The sequence below is a fragment of the Meles meles genome, chromosome 12 (genome assembly GCF_922984935.1).
Source record: "Meles meles chromosome 12, mMelMel3.1 paternal haplotype, whole genome shotgun sequence".
NCBI lineage: Eukaryota > Metazoa > Chordata > Mammalia > Carnivora > Mustelidae > Meles > Meles meles.
Window position 1 is genome coordinate 13,312,683 of NC_060077.1, and position 20,448 is coordinate 13,333,130.

General features: G+C 46.7%; 1 protein-coding gene across 12 annotated transcripts in view; it reads right to left on the reverse strand.

Moving 5' to 3' along the window:
- KDM2B (lysine demethylase 2B) overlaps positions 1-20,448 on the reverse strand; it is a 121,713-nt gene that overhangs the window by 39,575 nt on the left and 61,690 nt on the right. For all 12 annotated transcript variants that reach the window (XM_046024260.1, XM_046024264.1, XM_046024262.1 and 9 more), the window contains one exon: positions 9,595-9,681. In XM_046024260.1, coding sequence (XP_045880216.1) covers positions 9,595-9,681 — 87 coding nt within the window. The remainder of the gene's footprint in view (positions 1-9,594; positions 9,682-20,448) is intronic.

Consider the following 20,448-nt stretch of genomic DNA (forward strand, 5'->3'; position numbering starts at 1 on the left):
GCCCCACATCGGGCTCTCTGCTCAGCGGGGAGCCTGCTTTCTCCTCTCCCTCTCTGCCTACTTGTGATCTCTGCCTGTCAACTAAATAAATTAAATCTTTCAAAAAAAAAAAAAAAAGAACACGAAGCCAAGTTAAACAATGCAAATATTTCACCTGTATTCACCTACTCTGCCCTGTTTTTCTCTCGATCATCTGAATTTGGAGAACATATTACCTGACAACATCATCACTGGGCAGCACGCACATCCAGCCTTCTAACAAAGGCAAATTACAAAGTGGGGAGGGAGCAGGGGGGAATTAAAGGACATGACAACTTATTCCCCATGTCAGTGATCAAGTATCCTCCTTTAAAAACGGGAAATATATGATGACATTCCACAAAAAGAAAAGTCTGAAGGATAGGCCATTGTTCCGGAAATAAAACCATGATAATGGCAGGCAATCACTTACAGCGGCTGCCTGGCTTTCTAATTACCCCACCAAAGGCAGGAGCCCACAATATTTCAATTGCTTTCCAAGAATTTGTCTTTGGCATTATTAACACAGACAGCTGAGCAGGTTATCAGACTAAGAAAGAAATCTTCGGCTGCAGACTTTAATTACAGGTTATTTCAGCTGAACGCTGACTTTAAGTTCCAATAAAGCAGTTCTAAAATGACACAAGATGTTGGCTGAGAAATTCCAGGTGATTTCTAAGTCCGGTGGGATAAAGAAGGAGGCTTAAATCTGAGGAACAAAAGGGTCCAGGAGTACCAAGGAGCACTGAACATTCCACTTAGCACTCCTTCAACAGTTGGCTGGGACTGGGATATAAAAGTTACCGTAAGGAGAGATCCACACTCTCACCAAAGAGACACAAGAGAAAGAAAGACAGCCAAGAGCCCAAAACGGATTAGGTCCAATTTCCTCTTTTAGAAGTGCTGGGAAAACCTTCTGATCGAGTTCATTCATTGAACAAACATTTCCTGGGCCCTTGCTATCTGGGAGCAAGCGTGCATGACGGGATAACAAAAACGGAGAAGGAAAACAATTAATAAGATGAGCTCCAGTCTCGGGAAGCTGGTGGAGGCCCTAAAATGCAGAGTAGAATATAGACGTCCAGTGGAAAGAGACACTGGGGAAGTACAGCCATCAGGATCTTGGCAGGAAATGGATGGCACCCTGGCGGCCTCACACTGGGTCATGGAGGAGAGTTTAACAGAGACTCGATCTACAGAGCGTAAGTAGGGTTAGAGAAATCTACAAGGTGTGGTGTTACACTCTGAGCCTAGTTAACAGCCACAAGCCATTACTTCCCTTTGGCTGATGGGCCACAGGAGGGACCAGTTGCTGGAAATGCAGAAAGAAAAGCTGGAGAAGTCCACAAAATAAAAATTGTGGCCTTCAGAAGGACAGAGCCCACGTGCCATGATCTCATCCGGAGGTAGCTGGGGCTTTAAATACCCCAACCTCTTTCTCCTCTCACATTCCCATCTCCTGCTGGAACCTCCTATTGGCTGAGCCCAACCAGAAGCCAGAGAACCGAGAGAGCCCTCTGATGCAGCCCAGGGAACAGGCCAGAGAACGCCAGAGAAGGCCGGAGAAAGCTGGAGAGAGGACCTCTATAGAGAGATAACTAGAAAACGTCCAGCCCAGGAAGCTTCCTGGTGAAGCAGGGGTTCGGCTGGGCTTAGAGGTGGAAATTCTGTAACTGGGGAACAAGAAGGGCATTTCTAGAAGGGGACTAGCATGAGCAAAGACCAAGTAAATGGAAAAATCTGGAGTCATTCAGTTCCTGGTGATGTTGAGCAGAGGAGGGAAAATCTTTAGATTCTAAGGCACAACCACAGCTGAGGGCTTGGGCACGCCACAAGGATTTGGGACAAGATTTAGAGAAGACAGAGACTCCCTGAAGGCTTGACAAGTTTATAGGCTGAATCGTATCTGCCCCAAAATTCATATGATGAGGTCCGAGCCCCATGACCTCAAAAGGTGACAGAGTGGCTTTACAGAAGTGACTCAGTTAAAAACAGGCTATTAGTGGGGCGCCTGGGTGGCTCAGTGGGTTAAGCCTCTGCCTTCGGCTCAGGTCATGATCTCAGGGTCCTGGGATCGAGCCCCACATCGGGCTCTCTGCTCAGCGGGGAGCCTGCTCCCCCCCTCCCCCGCCGCCTGCCTGTCTGCCTACTTGTGATCTCTGTCAAATGAATAAACGGAATCTTTGAAAAAACAAACAAACAAACAAACAAACAAACAAAACAGGCTATTAGGGCCCTAATTCAAGACCTATAAAGACTGGTGTCTTTATAGAAAGAGGAAATTTGGACACATCCAGCTCACCCACAGGGACCACATCACTTGGGTTCGGCCACTAACGAATCTGGAACTGGAGCTCGCAAAAACTGGTCCAGACCCCTGAGTCCCAGCTTCCCCCCTCACCATCGATGATTTTCTTCCAGTTGGGTTTTTCTGCTTGTTGATGTTGTATACAACACTCTTCAGAATAAGAAGGCCACGTTCGTGGGTATTCTTTGATCACAAGTTTTTGTTGCCCTCCTGAGAACGTGCTGGACTTCACAAATGACTCAGCAGTCACTGAGGAAAACCCCGGGGATTCCAGATGGGGGCCCTAGATTGTTTTTCCCTTGGTTCCCCCCACTATGTCCTCCCCACCATCCACTTGCTTCTCTTGCCTTCCTTTGCTCTGCTGGTTCTGGGGTTCCCACAGCCGGCCCCCTCCTTCCCTGAGCATCACACATGCCCAATCTTGGAAGCTGCTCTCCCTTGGACTTTTCCTGCTCTCAGGAAGCTGGGAGGACTGGACACCGCTTCCCCCACCCCCTCCCTGAGCCTGCGGTCTCAGCAGCTTCAGACCCTTGAGGAGCTAGTCTAAGGCAAGAGTCACCCACAGTGCCCAGGGCTTCTCCCTTCGGGGGAGTAAGGAACGGACACAGGAGAAGAAGCCCTTTCCTAAACCAGCCATTTCAGCAAATCCACGACTCCTTTGGGGAAATGAAGCCACTAGGGTCTTCACTTGAGATGAAGCTGTTATGCCAGCCAATAGTCACCGAAGGATGGGAAATGTCTCAACGACCTTCCAGGCCCTCCCTCCTGTGTCCTCTATTTCTACAGAGAGCATCACGAACCTTCCGGGAGGGCAGACGCAGGGTCGTCATTGACCTCTAAGTCATAATTACAAAAAATGACAACAGGTATCACTGACCGATGGCCTACAGTCAGCATCTCACAGCAATTCTGCAGGAAGAGCATTGTGAGCCCTTTTTACAGATGAGTAAACTGAGGCTCAGACTTGTCCACAACCACACGGCTAGTTTGTGGCAAAGCCAGAATTTGATCCCCAGAGGCCCCTGACCCCAGAGCACCCCCTAGTTCTGCATGAGAATTACCTGAGAAGTGTTAAGAGAGTATAGGTTCTCAGGCCCCACCCCAAACCTCCTGAATCTCAGCGCCCCAGGCCAGGCCCAGGAAGCTGGGTTTTTGTTTGTTTTTTCTTTTTGTTTTGTTTTTTTGACCAAGTTCCCCAGGTGAAGCTGATGCCGCTAGCCTGAGGACCGGCTCTCATGAGAAGCCTTTCTGGGAAACTACCTGGCCCCGAGGAGACAACAATAAAAGGCCTTCCTTAGCGTCATCCTCCTCCTCCTCCTCTTCCCCAACTTCATTACTGCAGGGGGACAGGAGTTGAGAGCAGGCAGAGAAAGAACAGGAAGTACACGGGCCCCTTTTTACCGAATTATGGGCCTCGCCTTCAGGTAAAGGCTGGGTGTCACTCTAGGGTACACCATACTTCTCAGGCTTCCCAGATCTCAATGACCGACTACAGAGGAAGAGGAAGAGAAACAAAGTAGAATCAGGGGTAATAAGACATCAGGTGTGTGTGTGTGTGTGTGTGTGTGTGTGTGTGTGTGTGTGTGTGATTTCCTGCCCTGGTTCCTGTGTGGCCCCATAATGTCCCCGTAAGGAAGCCAGTCCTGTAACTGAAAAGGGCTGTCCTATCCCGTTATCCCCTATCCGGGCACTTGTTCATACCTACTCTAGCTCTGCTCCTACTGTCCAGAAAAATTGCCAGTCGAAATTCAAGTGGCAGCCTGGTTTGGCCTCTTGAGATAATGGATTAAGAATAAGAAGCAGGGGGCGCCTGGGTGGCTCAGTGGGTTAAGCCACTGCCTTCGGCTCAGGTCATGATCTCAGGATCCTGGGATCGAGTCCCGCATCGGGCTCTCTGCTCAGCAGGGAGCCTGCTTCCCCCTCTCTCTCTGCCTGCCTCTCTATCTACTTGTGATCTCTCTCTGTCAAATAAATAAATAAAATCTTTCAAAAAAAAAGAATAAGAAGCAGGATGTAGGGATGTCTGGGTGGCTCCGTTGGTTAAGCCTCTGCCTTCGGCTCCAGTCATGATCCCAGGGTCCTGGGATCGAGTTCTGCATCGGGCTTCCTGCTCAGTGGGGAGCCTGATTCTCCCTCTGCCTGCTGTGCCTGCTGCTCCCCCATTTGTGCTCAGTCTCTCTCTCTCTGACAAATAAATAAATAAAATCTTTTAAAAAAAAGATTTATTTAAAAAAAAAAAAAGACGAAGCAGGACGTATCCACAGGCTCACTCTCCAGAGAGGGCTGGGTCCCCATCTCCCCTCCTTCCTCAGTTTCCCTCTCTGTGAATGACCCAGCAAGCTAGCTGGGTAGAAGTGTCTGGCTGGGGAGCAGAAGGTTGGCTTGCTAATAAGGCTGAGGTCAGAGGTCAGGCCTCAAATAAGTTCAGTTCCCCTTGGCTTGGTTCTAAGGTCACAGACAGGCCCCCAAATCCCGCCACCTGGTCATAAAAGAAGTGTAGACGGATCAAAACAAATCCATCACCGCTGGTGGAAACAGCCGATCGGGTGAATGACGACGGACGGTGGTTCAGTAGCATCTCTCGGAGACGCCGCATCAGAAATGACCTACCCGCACCTAATCAGTTCCAGAAAAGGACTTTGTTCTCCAGGAGGCAAGGTGGGAGATCAAAGCATTTTTTGCTAATCATCATTTAGCATTAATTACTTGTTAAGTAACCTGACCCAGACCCAATACCGCTCCCTACCTCGCATCCTGACAGCCTCAACGGGCACCCTTGATCTTTCAACCCAACCTGCATCAAATTGGGAGCCGGCCGACTGCAGACCTGGGAACCACCAGACCCCGGCGGCCCAGGCAGTCAGTCGTTCACTCACTTCTCCTTTTCCTGTTAACTTTTTAACCCCACCAGCCAGGAAACCCAGACCTAGAGCTGGGCGCCTCCCCTCCCCCTCCCCTCTGCCACATTTCCCTGAATTCCCCAGATCTGGGGACCAACACTGCAGATTCACGAGCTTCAGGGCCCAGGGCGCACCAGCATCCCCCTCTGGGTCCCCACTCTCAGCCGCACCCACGGAGGTAACACTATCTGCGCCTTCCAGCCTTGCTGGGAGGATCAAATACGATGGAAAGAAGGCATCCCAAGATGGGTGCAGGGGTGCCTGGGTGGCTCAGTGGGTTAAAGCCTCTGCCTTCGGCTCAGGGCTTGATCCCGGGGTCCTGGGATCGAGCCCCGCATCAGGCTCTCTGCTCAGCAGGGAGCCTGCTTCTCCCTCCCTCTGCCTGCCTCTCTGCCTACTTGTGATGTCTGTCAAATAAATAAAAATAAAATCTTTAAAAATAAATAAATAAAGAGGGGTGCATCCAGGTGGAATGCCCAGCCGAGTTTGGACAGTACTGGCGGTCATTTATTTCTAGAGCTGAGTGGGGGGCCATGGTATTCGTTATTATATTACTGACATCATTTTGTGGCTCTGAAATCATGTATGATAAATGCTAAGAGCTGAATGGTGTTCCCCACCGTCCCCCCTCCTCCCGCCCGGACCACCACCAAATTCTTACGTGGTAGCCCTGACCCTCCCCAGGACCTCAGAATGTGCGCACCTGGAGATAAAGTCTTTCCAGAAGCAACGGAGTTAAAGCTAGGGTGGGTCCTGATTCAGCGGGACTGGTGTCTTCTGAGAGATTAGGACACAGACGCCCAGGAGGTCAGACCATGTGACAATACAGAGACAACGGCTATCGACAAGCCCCGGGACGCCCCCCAGAAGATATATATCCTGCCAAATGACATCTTGCTCTCAGACTTCTGGCCTCCAGAACTGTGAGAAAATGAACTTCTGCCCTCTGAGCCACGCACACAGCGCACGGCCCTCTGTGAGGGCAGCTCTTGCAAACGCCTACGAGAAGCTTCCAGTGAGTTCGAGAAATCATAAAGTAAATTGAAAAGAAAAAGGGATCTCAACAAAAAGACGGACAATACACGGTGGCCAAGCTGTGGGTGAACTGAAAGTCTCGCACGTTGCTGGTGGGAACGGAAAAGGGTGCAGCCGCTCTGGAAAACAGTCTGGCGGTTCCTCACACAGTTAAACACAGCGTTACCGCGGGACCGGTCAGTGCCACCCCTAGGCGCCTGCTCAGGAGACATGAAAACCTGTGACCATGTAAAAACGTGTGCACGCATGTTTACAGCATCATTACCCACGACAGCCAAACGGTGGGAACAGCCCAAACGTCCCGTAACCGGTGAATGGATAAACCAAGCACAGAAGAAAAGCACAACGGAATACTATTCAGCCATAAAAAGGAAAGAAGTCCTGACAGAAGCGACAATGTGGGTGAAGCTTAAAAATATTATACTAAGTGCAAGAAGCCAATCACTAAAGGTCACATATCGGATAATTCCATTTATATGACATGTCCAGAGCTCGCAAAGCCATAGAGATGGAGAGATTAGTGGTTGCCAGGGCCTGGGGGAGGGGAAGATTTGAGAGTGGAGGTTGGGAGACTGACAGCTGATGGGCTCTCCTTCAGAGGGTAGGAAAATGTTCTAAAATTAGATTGTGGGATAGTTGCGTCTCTCTCTGAATATACTGGATTTACCAAAAAGTGAGTTGTACACTTTAAGTGGGAGAACTGTACGGTAAGCACGTTACGTTTGTTTCATTATAAGGTGTCAAAAAACCCCACAGTGGTACCCCCCAAAGTATTGTGAAATAGCAAATGCTCTCTCTTCACCCTTCACCAGCCTAAGGGCTCCAGTCTCTCCCCCGTCTCCAGATTTGATGATACCAGCCACACGACCTCGTGTGTAGACACGAGTACATGTATAGACACACACTGATCCTCCAAGAAAGTCTTAGGTAAGGGCTACTCCCCCCCCCAGGAGCCTGCTTCCTGCTTCCGGCCCTTTAGAGGAAAGGAGCAGAGGTGTCTTTTTTGTTTTTTTTTTAAATGCCCATCAGCCTCTCAGGAGTAACTGGAGGGTCTCCACCGCGGAGGACAGGACACCTTAGCAGTCCTAAAGTGACTTCCCCCAGAGAAGCCCATCTGGACCCCTCCACGGATTGTGGGATTACACAGGGTAGTGGCAAGTTTGTTTTTTGAAAAGCCCATGTTCTGCAAACCCTAATCCCTCCCCCAGAGCAATTCCTCAGCTGGGAGGGAAGCAGGCAGTGAGGCAAAGCCACGGTTTCCTCTTTGGGCTCAGGGCAGCTGTGGGGCCTCGCGGCGTTGTTGCAAGGTGCTAGGTCTGCAAGCATAGTCTGTGGGCTCAGAAATGCCAAATGTATTTAGTGCCCGTGGAGGGGAAAGTGAACATTAAAACCCCATACACTTCCACGGATCCGGAAACCAAAGGCAGGAGCTAGGAGGGCGAATACTTTTTCATTTCTCCCATCACCTACATTCCTACTAAGCGTCAAAGAGAATTAGAATTTACCTGCCAGGAAAGGGACCCATTTCCCCAGCAGTTCCACATTTAGGAATATACCCTAAGAAGATAACCAAACAAAGGTGGAAAGAATAACCTAGAACATCACCGCCCCACAGAAATATAAAGTCATGCATGTACTTTTACACTTTTTTTGTAGCCACATTTAAAGAGGCAAAAAGAAAAAGATGAAATTAATATTAAAAACCCATTTTGTCTAACCAATATGTCCAAAATATTATAATTTCCACTAGAGTTGCCAGATGTAGCAAATAAAAATACAGGACATCCAAACAATGAATCTTGGAACACTACATGAAAAACTAATGATGTACTTTATGGTGACTAACATCACATTAAAAAGAAAAAAATACAGGACATCCAGTTAAATTTCAGATGAACAATGAATACTCTTTTCCAGCATAGGTATATCCCATGCAATATGTGGGCTATACTTATACTTAAAAGTTTTACCTGTTGTTTACCTGATATTCAGTTAAATGGGCATTCTTTTTAAAATCTGGCAACCCTAATTTCAACAAGCAACCAACATAAAAAAATAAACGAATGAGTAATTTTACAGTGTTCTTCTTTGCACCTAAGTCTTTGAAATCTGTTGTGTCTTTTACACTTATAGCACAACTCAGTTTGGGCTTGCCATATTTCAAGTGCTCAACAGCCATATAACCAGCAACTACCATTTTAGACAGCACAGATCTAGAAAGTTCTATATGTCTCTTATAACAGGAAAAAAAAATCAGAAAAAATACCCATCAATGGAGAGGCCGCTTAAGTCACAACTAATATTTAAACAGCACTAACTACTGGTCAGTCCTTATCCTAAAAACTTGCATGCACTGCTCTGTTTTTTGTTCTTTATCGTTAGCCAGAAACAAATTCAATAATGCATTATCTCATCTAGTCGTCCCAACAACCATTAGAAGGAGGTGCTGGCATAACCCTTTTTTACAGATGAGGAAAGCAAGGTTCAGGACGTTTCTAGAACATGCTCAAGAAAGTGGTAAGGCTGAGTATGGACAGACAGGTTGATACATACATGTTCCACCCTAGCACGAACTTTGGAAGAAGGCACACCAAAACCTGACTGGTTTTCTCCGGACTTTGAGATGGACACTGGTTAAGGTTTGATCTCTGCTATCACGCAGACTGATCATCCCACCCTCAGCTCTGCCAAGTGCCCTCACAAGTGACTTGACTTTTGTAAGCCTCCGTTTCCTCATCTGCAAAATGAGAATCCAAGTGTCTGCCCCAGAGGGTTGTTGGCGTCTAAAGAAGATAAGAGATGCAGATGACAAGGGAAAGAACTTGCTTCTGGGAAGTCCTCAGTGATGTTACTATCATTCTCCCTAGGGTCTTTGTCCTTTCCCATTTGATTAGACTTTTCCAAGGTGAGCATCAATCAAAATTAATGGAGAAAATTAAAAGAGGAAAGAAAAATAAAAGAGAAAAAAGTTACTTTCAAAAGAGAGGAAACAGCCCCTGAAGCACCTAGAGGAAAAGGAGGAGAGAAAAAAGAAAGGAGAGAAGGAAGAAGGGAAAAAAGTCACACCTAAGATAGCGAAAGGTGAGGCATCGCTCCCCCCCAGTTTTCTGAATAACCACCAGGGGGCACTGCCTGCAGTTTCCACAGCTTATCAGGGAAAATCATCCCTTTCAAAAAACAAAAACTTGCAACAGAAAAAACACCGAAACCATTCATCTTAATTGAGGTGCCCTCTGCCAGGAGTCCCCACTGAAAAGCTGCCGACAGTAATCTTACAGGAGATGTGAAAGGCAGTGGGAGTGGTCTCCCAGCTGCAGGCGACTGGTGTCTTACCTTTGGCGTCTTCTTTGGCCAAGTGACTACAGGGACCCCAGTGATGGCCAGACTGGGGTCGTCATCCGCGTGCTCCTTCAGGACATTCTGTGGCCAAACAAAGGACCCATATTAGCCCAGAGTAGAGGGGAGGTCCCTGGAGGGGCCAAAGACTGTACCCAACCCAAAAAAGCCCTCTACAGAGTCAACAACCACCCTCACACTCAGTAGAAACCAAGTCACCAGGGCTCTTAAGAGGCCAGAAGACATGCAGTATCCCGCATTCCCCCCAAAATGTTTAAATAGCAAACCACGCACCTCCCTATGACTCCCATGACTGTATCGCTCACTGATCATATTTTTTATTTTTTTATTTTTTTATTTTATTTTATTTTTTAAGATTTTATTTATTTACTTGACAGAGAGAGATCACAAGCAGACAGAGAGGCAGGCAGAGAGAGAGAGAGGGAAGCAGGCTCGCTGCTGAGCAGAGAGCCCGATGCAGGACTCGATCCTAGGACCCTGAGATCATGACCTGAGCCGAAGGCAGCGGCTTAACCCACTGAGCCACCCAGGCGCCCCTCACTGATCATATTTAAACATCTGTCAAATTCAAACATTTGTCTAGCACGCCATGGGTCCTCACATCCACAACCTCAACCAACAGCCCTGGGACTGGGCCGGCCAGGGCACTGAGAGGCTCTAATGTACATAAACTCAAATACATATGCAGGGCAACGAAAAACAAAGCCAACCATGAGGTCTTGACACCTTTGAGACCTCTTCTCTTCCATCAGCCAGCAAGCCATGTGTACTCTAATCCTGGTGCGTAAAGACATGTCGCTGTTTATTCCAACATGGGCCATAAACACAAGTAGATCCTTAATCTGGTTTGACCAAGGATGGAGTCATCCGACCAAATGCTGGCAGAAAAGTGGGCTGTGACAGACATACTCCCGGGCTGTGCAGGGGTCCCACGTGGGGTACGGTGTTCACATCTCTGGGTGGACCGAAGGATTTCCAAGGGTAATGCTGACTCTACCGGATTTTGGCCTTAGAACCTCATTCAGGTGTAAGATGCTACTCCAACGAATTACCCCCAAGTTAGAGGTGAGGCAGTCAAGGCTCAGAAAGACTCAAAGGGCTTGGGTGCTGCTCCAGACCAGGAGGGCAGATCCCCTGAACCCCACTCTCCAGCACCAGACTTCCCACCCCATGACCACTTCACAAACGGGTTTTTTGGATGTGCCCACAACGTGCCATGAAAGAGCATTTAGGGACAGACAGATCTGCCACTGGCCTATTCTGCAGTTGACCATTGGTGTCTGCATCGTACAAAAACACTCCTACAGGGACATTTAAAAACAGAGAAAGCTGCACAGTAGAACTTAACAGGAGCAGAAGAGATCAAAAGAGAAATATAGGTAAAGATTACTTAAACTCACTTTCCCTAATCTATTCACCGGAAATGAAAGCAACTCACTACCTTCTGTTCTATTGTCTCAGCTTTCTCATCGTTCCACCGCCGGATACTTCAAGTCGTGCTTACTACGCTGGCTCCACCTGTGGAACTCTCCCCCGCCCGGGGGAGGTGGCAAACAGGACGGTGATCAAGGGTCAAACTTGGCGCTGTCTGGGTTCCATTCTCAGCCCACAGAGCTCTCTCCAAGTCCAGCATCAATGTCCCTGATTTATAAATGCCGTTTATAGATGTCTTCATTTCACCGCTATATCCCAAGCGTCGCACAATGACTAACCTCCAGCAAGCTTCCAGTAAATAACTTTTTTTTTAAAGATTTTATTTATTTATTTGACAGAGAGAGAGATCACAAGGAAGCAGAGAGGCAGGCAGAGAGAGAGGAGGAAGCAGGCTCCCCGCTGAGCAGAGAGCCCGATGCGGGACTCGATCCCAGGACCCTGAGATCATGACCCGAGCCGAAGGCAGCAGCCTAAACCACTGAGCCACCCAGGCGCCCCTCCAGTAAATAACTTTAAAAATAAATAAGTAAAGCCACAAATCCCAAAAGAGGGACTTTCTACAAAATCCCTGACCAGTACTCCTCAAATCCGTCAAGGTCAACAAAACAAAAAAACAAAGTCTGAGAAACCATCACAGCCAAGAGGAGTCTCAGGAGACATGACAAATTCAGAGGTAATGCTAGTGCTCTCCTGGGTGGGATCCCCAAATCCACACTTGGTTAAAAACTAAGGAAATGTGGGGTGCCTGGGTGGCTCAGTGGATTAAGCCACTGCCTTCGGCTCAGGTCATGATCTCAGGGTCCTGGGATCGAGCCCCGCATCGGACTCTCTGCTCCGCAGGGAGCCTGCTTCCTCCTCTCTCTCTGCCTGCCTCTCTGCTTCCTTGTGATCTCTCTCTCTGTCAAATAAATAAATAAAATCTTTAAAAAAACAAAAAACAACAACAACAACAACAAAAAACCCTAAGGAAATGTGAATGAACTCTAGACTTTAGTTAGCAATAATGTATCAATGTTGGTTTAATTGTAACCAATGTGCTCCACTAATATACCATGTTAATCCTAGGGGAGACTGGGGGGTGGGGGGATGTGGAAACTGTATTATCTGCAGAATTTTTCTGTCAATCTAACACCATTCTGAGACATAAAATCCCATCATAAAAAGCCAATTTTTTAAAGTAGGTTCCACACCCAGCGTGGAGCTCAACGTGGGGCTTGAACTCACGATCTCAAGATCAAGAACTGAGCTGAGATCAAGAGTTAGATGCTCAACCGACTGAGCCATCCACGTACCCCCTCAAATGCCAATCAGACAGCAGTAACAGCCACCATAAAGGAGAATGGGATTAGTAGGCTGCCAATTTTCCTAACGTGCATGCCGCATATTTAACAAGAAATATGACAGAAACGAACCAAAAACACAAGCACGATTCAGCTTCAGTTGTGGGCTTCACGAGGGGCATGAAAGAGGCTATCAAAGGTGGGGGGGGGGCAGGAGGAATGATCCATGCCTGCTTTCACCACTAACATTGTTTAGAACTGTCAATTCCCAATGATGATAAAAAGTAGACCAATTTTTTTTTATATATATATAGCAGTTTTGGTTTTGAATTAAATGGACCCCAGAGGGGTGTCTGGGTGGCTCAGTTGTTAGGCATCTGCCTTTGGCTCAGGTCATGATCCCAGGATCCTGGGATCGAGCCCCACATCAGGCTCCTTGCTCTGCAGGAAGCCTGCTTCTCCCTCTCCCACTCCCCCTGCTTATGTTTCCTCTCCCACTGCACCTCTCTCTGTCAAATAAATAAACAAAATCTTTAAAAAAAAAATGGACCCCAGACATTGTACCCATTAGTACATGGACCTGAGTGGGTCATTCCCACTTGGTCTGCCACTTGGGAGAGGTGGGACAGGCTAGGTGTGGGGGGAAATGGAACCATCAGGAAGCAGGCACCATGTATTTTGTTGAACAAATGTACAAGGGTAGGATATATTGAGTGTTAGCTCTGGGATGGGCACCGTAATAAATACACCATATCCACTCTCTCATCCAACGCTCTTGACCACGTTATGAGATGGACCGCCATCATTTCCAGAGGAGACTACCGAGGCGTAGGGGGTGAGGGAGCTGTCTAAGACCATCTAAGACCACTCAGCCAGGAAGGGGTAGGGACCCCAAAACTCCACAACCTGTGCTCCAACCACGGTCGTACTCAACCTATCCCTCAAGAAGAGAGGAGACCAAGTTCCTGAGCAACATGACTCCCAACAGCCAAAGGACACTCGGAAACAACCCAGTGGATGGAAGGATAGAATATGTGGTCTATCCACACGACAGAATATTATTCAGCCCAAAAAAGGAAGAAAATCATGACACTCTATAATATGGATGAACCTGGAGGACATTCTGTTGAGTCATGTACAAGTAGTACATGATTTCATTTACATGAGCTCCCTAAAGCTGTCAGGTTCATACAAGCATAAAACAGGGTGGGGGCGGCCAGGGCTCAGGGGTGGAGAAGCAGGGAGTTGTTTAATGCTGCCCAACACTGTGAACGTACTTCATGCCTTTGCATGGGAACTTAAAAAATGGTTAAAAATGATAAACGTTATGTGATGTATGATTTACCACAATTTTTAATTTTTTAAAGGGCTTTATTTTTATTTATGTGGTCTCTACACCCAACGTTGGGGCTGGAACTCATGACCCTGAGATCAAGAGTCACATGCACTTCCAACTGAGCCAGCCAGGCACCCCACCCCTACCACAATTTTTTTTTTTTTTTAAAGGGAGGAGAGAGTGGGGCACAGTAATCCCTAAGGACTGGACTCAGAAGTTCTAGAAAGTACACACAAGAGAAATAATATCTCACAACTTAAGCTATTACTTTTATGCCTGTGACAACTGGTTCCAGAGTCAGAAGACATGGCTTCAAGTTCTGTAACTTGCAGACAGTACGACCTGAGTAAGCCAAGCTTAGAACAGTACTATCTACCCTTGACTGTACTCTGTGAAGTGAGATGTGATTTTACGACCCTTCTTAGGAGCATTCATTAAATGCTTGCTCTGGACTAATCCTCTCTGTGGGATAGGGCTGAATCTCCTCCTTTCACCCCAGAAGAGAAACTAAAGTTCAGAGCGGGGGTTAAGTGACATGCCCAAGGTCACACAGCCGGAAGGTGACTGAACTTGACACTGACCGGGTCCCTCTAACTACAAGCCCAGGTAGTAACACCGGGTGATAAACCCTCAGGAAACCATTCCAGCAAACCCTGGGGCTGACCTATACCCCATTATTGAAAAACCGGGAGACAATCTGAGCTCACATTCACCATCTCATGGACAAATACAGAAGCGAGTCATCCTCGCCTGTTCCTTACAAAACAGAGAACTCATTCAACCACTAACTCTACAAAGCATTCTTCAAACTTTGCCCCCATTACAGAGGGAAGACACACATGTGCCGAGTGTGGGCCTGCACAAGCACAAAATTCCGTTGACATTTCACGGTTCCTATCAGTCCATATGAATTTCACATGAAATTCATATGAATTTCTACAATACACCAGGATTTTCTGTTGTTTATTCTAATAATGTTTCCCTACCCCCAAGAACAGCATAAAAATTATATACATTATATATATATCTCCCCAGGAAGAAGCTCTATGTTTAGGCAAAACCTTTCAATTCACAGATATCTATATCTAGGTATCTTTTTAAAAATTTTTTATTTTTTATTAACATATAATGTATAATTAGCCCCAGGGGTACAGGTCTGTGAATCATCAGGCTTACATGCTTCATAGCACTCACCATAGCACATACCCTCCCCAATGTTCATAACTTAGCCACCCTCTCCCAACCCTCCTCCCCCTATATCTAGATATCTTATATAGATCTAGACAGATCTATCTCACCATATAGTGGGAGCAGGGGAGCCCATCACTTCCATGGGACTTCTTGCCCCCTTACCCCAATCTCAAACTCCAGGCTGGTAGACAAACTCAAATGCTTCCAGGAACCAAGCAGATAAAATGCAAGGTATCCACAAACTAGAGCCCTAGAGAGTGGTGTGGTCTTAGGCACACCGCGGAGGCCACAGGCCCCATTTAGAGAGGGCAAATGCTACTCAGTTCCAAATGACTAACCTCTTGTGGGAATGAAAGCTCCTATCTGTTGTCTGATTTTTTTCAGAAGAAATGAAAGATCCAGAGTGTTATTCGAAATCTCTTAAATGCTGGCAACTGACAGAAAACTTGAAACAAAAACAAAAACAAAAATGAAAAAAATCCCAAAAACGAAAATGAAAAAGCGACTGTAAGCCAAACAGTATCTGTGGGCCAGTTTGGGCCACAGGCCACCAGCATGCAAACACCACTCTGCGTAAGACTGAACATCATGTCCACTCGCCTTGGTTCTCCTGGAGTTTCTGAACTGTCTCAAAACTTCCTGTCATTTCGATATCAGAGCTGGAGTCCATACCTCACAAGCAAAGTGAGGCCTCAGGAACGTCTGGTTACAAAAAGCTATTACTGAAGCTGTAAGTATTATCAATAATAATTACATTAGTAACAATAAATAATAATTAAAAATTAATAGAAGGGGTTCCTGGGTGGCTCCGTCGGTTAAGAGTCCAACTCTTGGTCTCAGTTCAGGTCATGATCTCAGGGTCATGAGCTCAAGCTTCGCTCCAAGCTGGGCGTGGAGCCTACTTTGAAAAAAAGTCATTAAAAAGTCATTGTAAAAATAAATAAATAAAAATGAAAATCAACAGAGACCTCCCCAAAAGCCCTGGAGTGGGTATCTCGCTCACACACTCCCTGCAGGAAACGGTTCCCCTCCATGGCCCTCGGGGGCCACCAGGAGGCGCTCGGGGTTCTGTCCCTCAGGGAAGTTATTTTCGTTTGTTTGTGACAGGTTACAGGAAGAGATTTTTCTAATTGGGGATTGACTCTCTGAGAAATAAATTGTGCTGAAGAGAATCACGTCCTGCCTCTATTTATACACTCCCTGGGGCTCTTGGAAACAGAGACTAGGAAGCCTAGGTGCCGGGACCAGCCCAGGGCCCTCTGGGTTACAACCATAAACCTTCTGAGTAGAAGAGCCTAGGCCAGGCCTTCCCTGTACTGGGTTGACCTGTATCTCTCGAGTAGGTATGTTCAGATCCTAATCCCTGGTACCTGTGAATGTGACCTTATTTGCAAAAAGGTTCTTTGCAGATGTAATTCGTTAAGGATATCCAGATGAAATTATCTGGGATTTTAGGGTGTGCCCCAAATACAGTGACTATTGTTTTTTGGGGTTTTTGGTTTTGTTTTTTAAAGATTTCTTTATTGGGACGCCTGAGTGGTTCGGTCGGTTAAGTGTCTGCCTTCAGTTCAGGTCATGATCCCACAGTCCTGGAATTAAGTCCCGGATCAGGCTTCTCCCTCAGGGGGGAATCTGCTTCTCCCTCTGCCTGCTGCTCCCCCTGCTCATGCTCTTTCTCTCTCTCTAACAAATAAACAAACAAACTCTTAAAAAAAAAAAAAAAGAGGTAAGATCATTTTGTTTTTTTTTAAGGGACCCACCTTTTCAAAGAAAATTTATTAAACAAATAGGCTGATTTTGCAATAGAGATCTTAAGAGACTCCTTTGGAGGAAAAAAATGTAAATATTTGGTTACTTTTCATTATGCAAAACAAATGCATTTAAAATAACTGAATCAGGGGACACCTGGGTGGCTCAGTGGGTTAAGCCTCTGCCTTTGGCTCACGTCATGATCTCAGGGTCCTGGGATCGAGCCCCACATCGAGCTCTCTGCTTGGCAGGGAGCCTGCTTCCCCTTCTCTCTTTCTCTGCCTGTCTCTCTGCCTACCTGTGATCTCTGTCTGTCAAATAAATAAATTAAAAAATAAAATAACTGAATCATTAAAGAAGAATTTTAGCTATCATAAATCAATTAGAATACCAAGAATTCTAATTTAATTAGAATTTAATTAAATCAACGTAATTGTGTAGATTAAGGAATCCTGATTATCAGAATCTTCATAAAATCATGCTATATCATAATAAAACAATAAGATCCTTTACTTAAGAAAAAGAAAACTTATTTATGTATTAGACAGAGAGCGCGACAGGTGCTTGCACGGTGAGAGCAGGGGGGTAGTGGGAGAGGGAGAGCGTCCCAAGCAGATTCCACACTCAGCCCAGAGCCCAAGGCAGGGCTCAATCTCACAACCCTGAAATAATGACCTGAGCCAAAACCATGTCGGACATTTAACTGACTGTGCCACTCGGCGTTCCGTGGCTGGTGTCTGAGTAAGAGAAAGAGGAGGGGGATCTGAACAGACACACAAGGAACAAGGCCCTGAGAAGACAGAGGCAGAGACCGCAGTGACGTGGCCACAGGCTAAGAAACCCCAGGAATCACTAGAAGCTGGAAGGGCAAGGAAGAACACCCCCCTTCCCCCGCCCCACCAGAGCCTTCCCAAGGGGCAGAGCAGACTGGAAGAGAGTAAGTTTCTGCTGTTTCAAGCCACCAAGTTCATAGGCATTTGTCACGGTGGCCAACACCCTACACTAGCCAGAGCAGTGTGGTTAGAAGCCTGTTAGCTACATAATTTGTAGCTATACTTCTTGAAGTCTCAGTTTCCCCATCTATGAAATGGGATGATGACAGTCCCCACTGTGCCAGCTCGTGGCGAGAATCACAGTGCTCCGGAGGGACCTGGTCCACAGTAAACGCTCCACAAACGTGGGCCGCTCTCTTGCGGCTTCTGCCGTATTTCCTGCTGGGATACCTTGTCCCTGTCCTCCGTTTGCAGAACTCAACCACTTCCGAAGCTCTAAGCACAGGGAAATTTAAAATAAAAATTGTAAAAGTGTATTTAGTTGGAAGGGCAGTCTAAGCGCTCATCTAGCTACATAATGAGAAGGGGTAAGGAGGTGATTCCGGGGCCCACCATTTCATTTAAAGCCAAAAAAAAGTCCCAAGGGACACGGCTCGACCTACCCATTTTTGGGGTCTAGGCTTTGCCCAGATGTCTAGAACTCGGGTATCTGGCCCTTTGCTGTTCTCCTTCGTTCCCTGAGGTGGGAGAGGCAGAGAACTGGGGGCACCCATGGCTGTTCCACCATCACGCCGGGAGCTCGCTAGGTGAGAGGCCTGTCTCATTCATCCTTGTTATCAACCCTCCAGCCCCTCACGGCCCAACCAAAATACCAGACACAGGGCTCGGTCTGACACCCAGCCCCCAGCAGGAGAGCCTGAACCTGACTATGCCGTTGTCTGGGCTCTGGGTCATCTTTTGGGCAGGAGCAAGCCAGGCTTCCTGCTTCTTGGCTCCTCTGAAGCAGGTCGGGGGGAGAAGTAAACTAACCAGCCAATGGTGCTAGAGGTCTGGGCCCTATACCTTATTATTCTGCAAAACAGCAAGGCGGCAGGGGGGTGGTGCTTAAATAAGCAGGTGTGTTCCGGGGTCGGGCTGATGGCCCCCAGAGAGTAAAGTTGTACACACCCCTTCCATGGTCATGGATTTCACAGACTCTCACACTTGACCCTAAACGGACCTGTTTTCATTTTTCACTGTCTGAAACCATCATCATCATCATCATCATCATCATCTCTACGTTCCAAGCACTTAAAGGCCCTGTGCTAAGTAAGGCTTTATGCCTGTTGCCTCGCTGAATTTGATGAGGCATGTGTTCTTTCTCCATTTTATCACTTCGCCCAAGAGCATTCGGCTGCTTGATGCACGGCACCTGGGAGTCAGCCTGACTCCAGAAATTCTGGTCTTAAAAGACAGTACCTGTTTGGATAATGGACTCTTCTTTTTTTTTTTTTTTTAAAGATTTTATTTATTTATTTGACAGACAGAGATCACAAGTAGACAGAGAAGCAGGCAGAGAGAGAGAGGGAAGCAGGCCCCTGCTGAGCAGAGAGCCCGATGCGGGACTCGATCCCAGGACCCTGAGATCATGACATGAGCTAAAGGCAGCGGCTTAACCTACTGAGCCACCCAGGCGCCCCAAGGAAATGACTTTCTTAGTTGGATTTTTACCAGAGGCTGGACTCTCCCTTCTTTCCACAAAATAAATTAAGTGGGGGTGGTCCTTTTGGTTTGAATCTACCTCCAGACCCTCAAGGCAAGTTTTCAAGGTATAAGGTACAAAGGTTTCAAAGTACAAGGTACTCCTGGACCTGGGGAAACCACAGGGTCATGGGCAGGACAAACTCAACTTTCAAAAGTTCTGCCCAAGAAAAGGGTGATCCAGACTTACAGGAAGACACAAAGAAGAAAGCTTTAAGGGACAGAAGCAAGTTGTAAAACAGGATCATCTCATTTTTTTTTTTTTTTAATTATGTATAGGTGGGGGTAAGGGGAAAGCTCCAGAACTATGATCAGCAGATGAACAGCAGGGTTACCTCTGAGGGCAGGGACTGAGGCAGGGGACATTTCCTAGCCTCTAGCCTCTGTTTAGTTTTTCTTACATTGATCATGTAACATTGTAACACTTAAAACTTTCACCGAGAAAAAATATGCAGAGTGAATAAACCTATAAAGACAAAAAGCAGGGACCCCTGAGTGGCTCAGTCTGTTAAGCATCCGCCTTGGGCTCAGGTCATGGTCCCAGGGCCCTAAGATCGAGTCCCACATCTGGCTCCTGGCTCAGCAGAGAGCCTGGTTCTCCCTCCCATTCTGCCTGCTGCTCTCCTTGCTTGTACTCTCCCTCTCTGTTAAAAATGAATAAATGAAATCTTTAAAAATAAAAAAAGATTCTAAAGTGGTGATCTAGTAAGCACAATAAATAAATAAATAAAGCAAAATGGAGTCATATGCATTTTACCAAAATTTTTAAAACGTACATTACAGGGGCGCCTGGGTGGTTCTGTCAGTTAAGCGTCTGCCTTCAGCTCAGGTCATGATCCCAGGGTCCTGGGATTGAGACCCACATCTGGCTCCCGGCTCAGCAGAGAGCCTGCTTCTCCCTGGCATTCTGCCTGGTGCTCTCCCTCCTTGTACTCTCCCTCTCTGTTAAAAATGAATAAATAAAATCTAATATTGTTGGCACATCCTATGCATAGATCTAAATTAAATTATGGTATCAGATAAAATTATAGATGGGATTAAAGCTTGTGTATCATCCATTATCATGTGTAATCAATAAATGATTTAATATGCTCTTGAAAAAATGAATAAATAAAATCTTTTTAAAAAAAGATTCTAAAGTGGTGATCAAGTAAGCAAAAAAAAAAATTTTTTTTTAAAGCAAAATGGAGTCATGTGCATTTTACCACAATTTTTTAAAAAGTACATTACAGGGGTGCCTGGATGGCTCAGCCAGTTATAAGTGTCTGCCTTCAGCTCAGGTCATGATCCCGGGTCCTGGGATCAAGCCCTGCATCAGGCTCGCGGC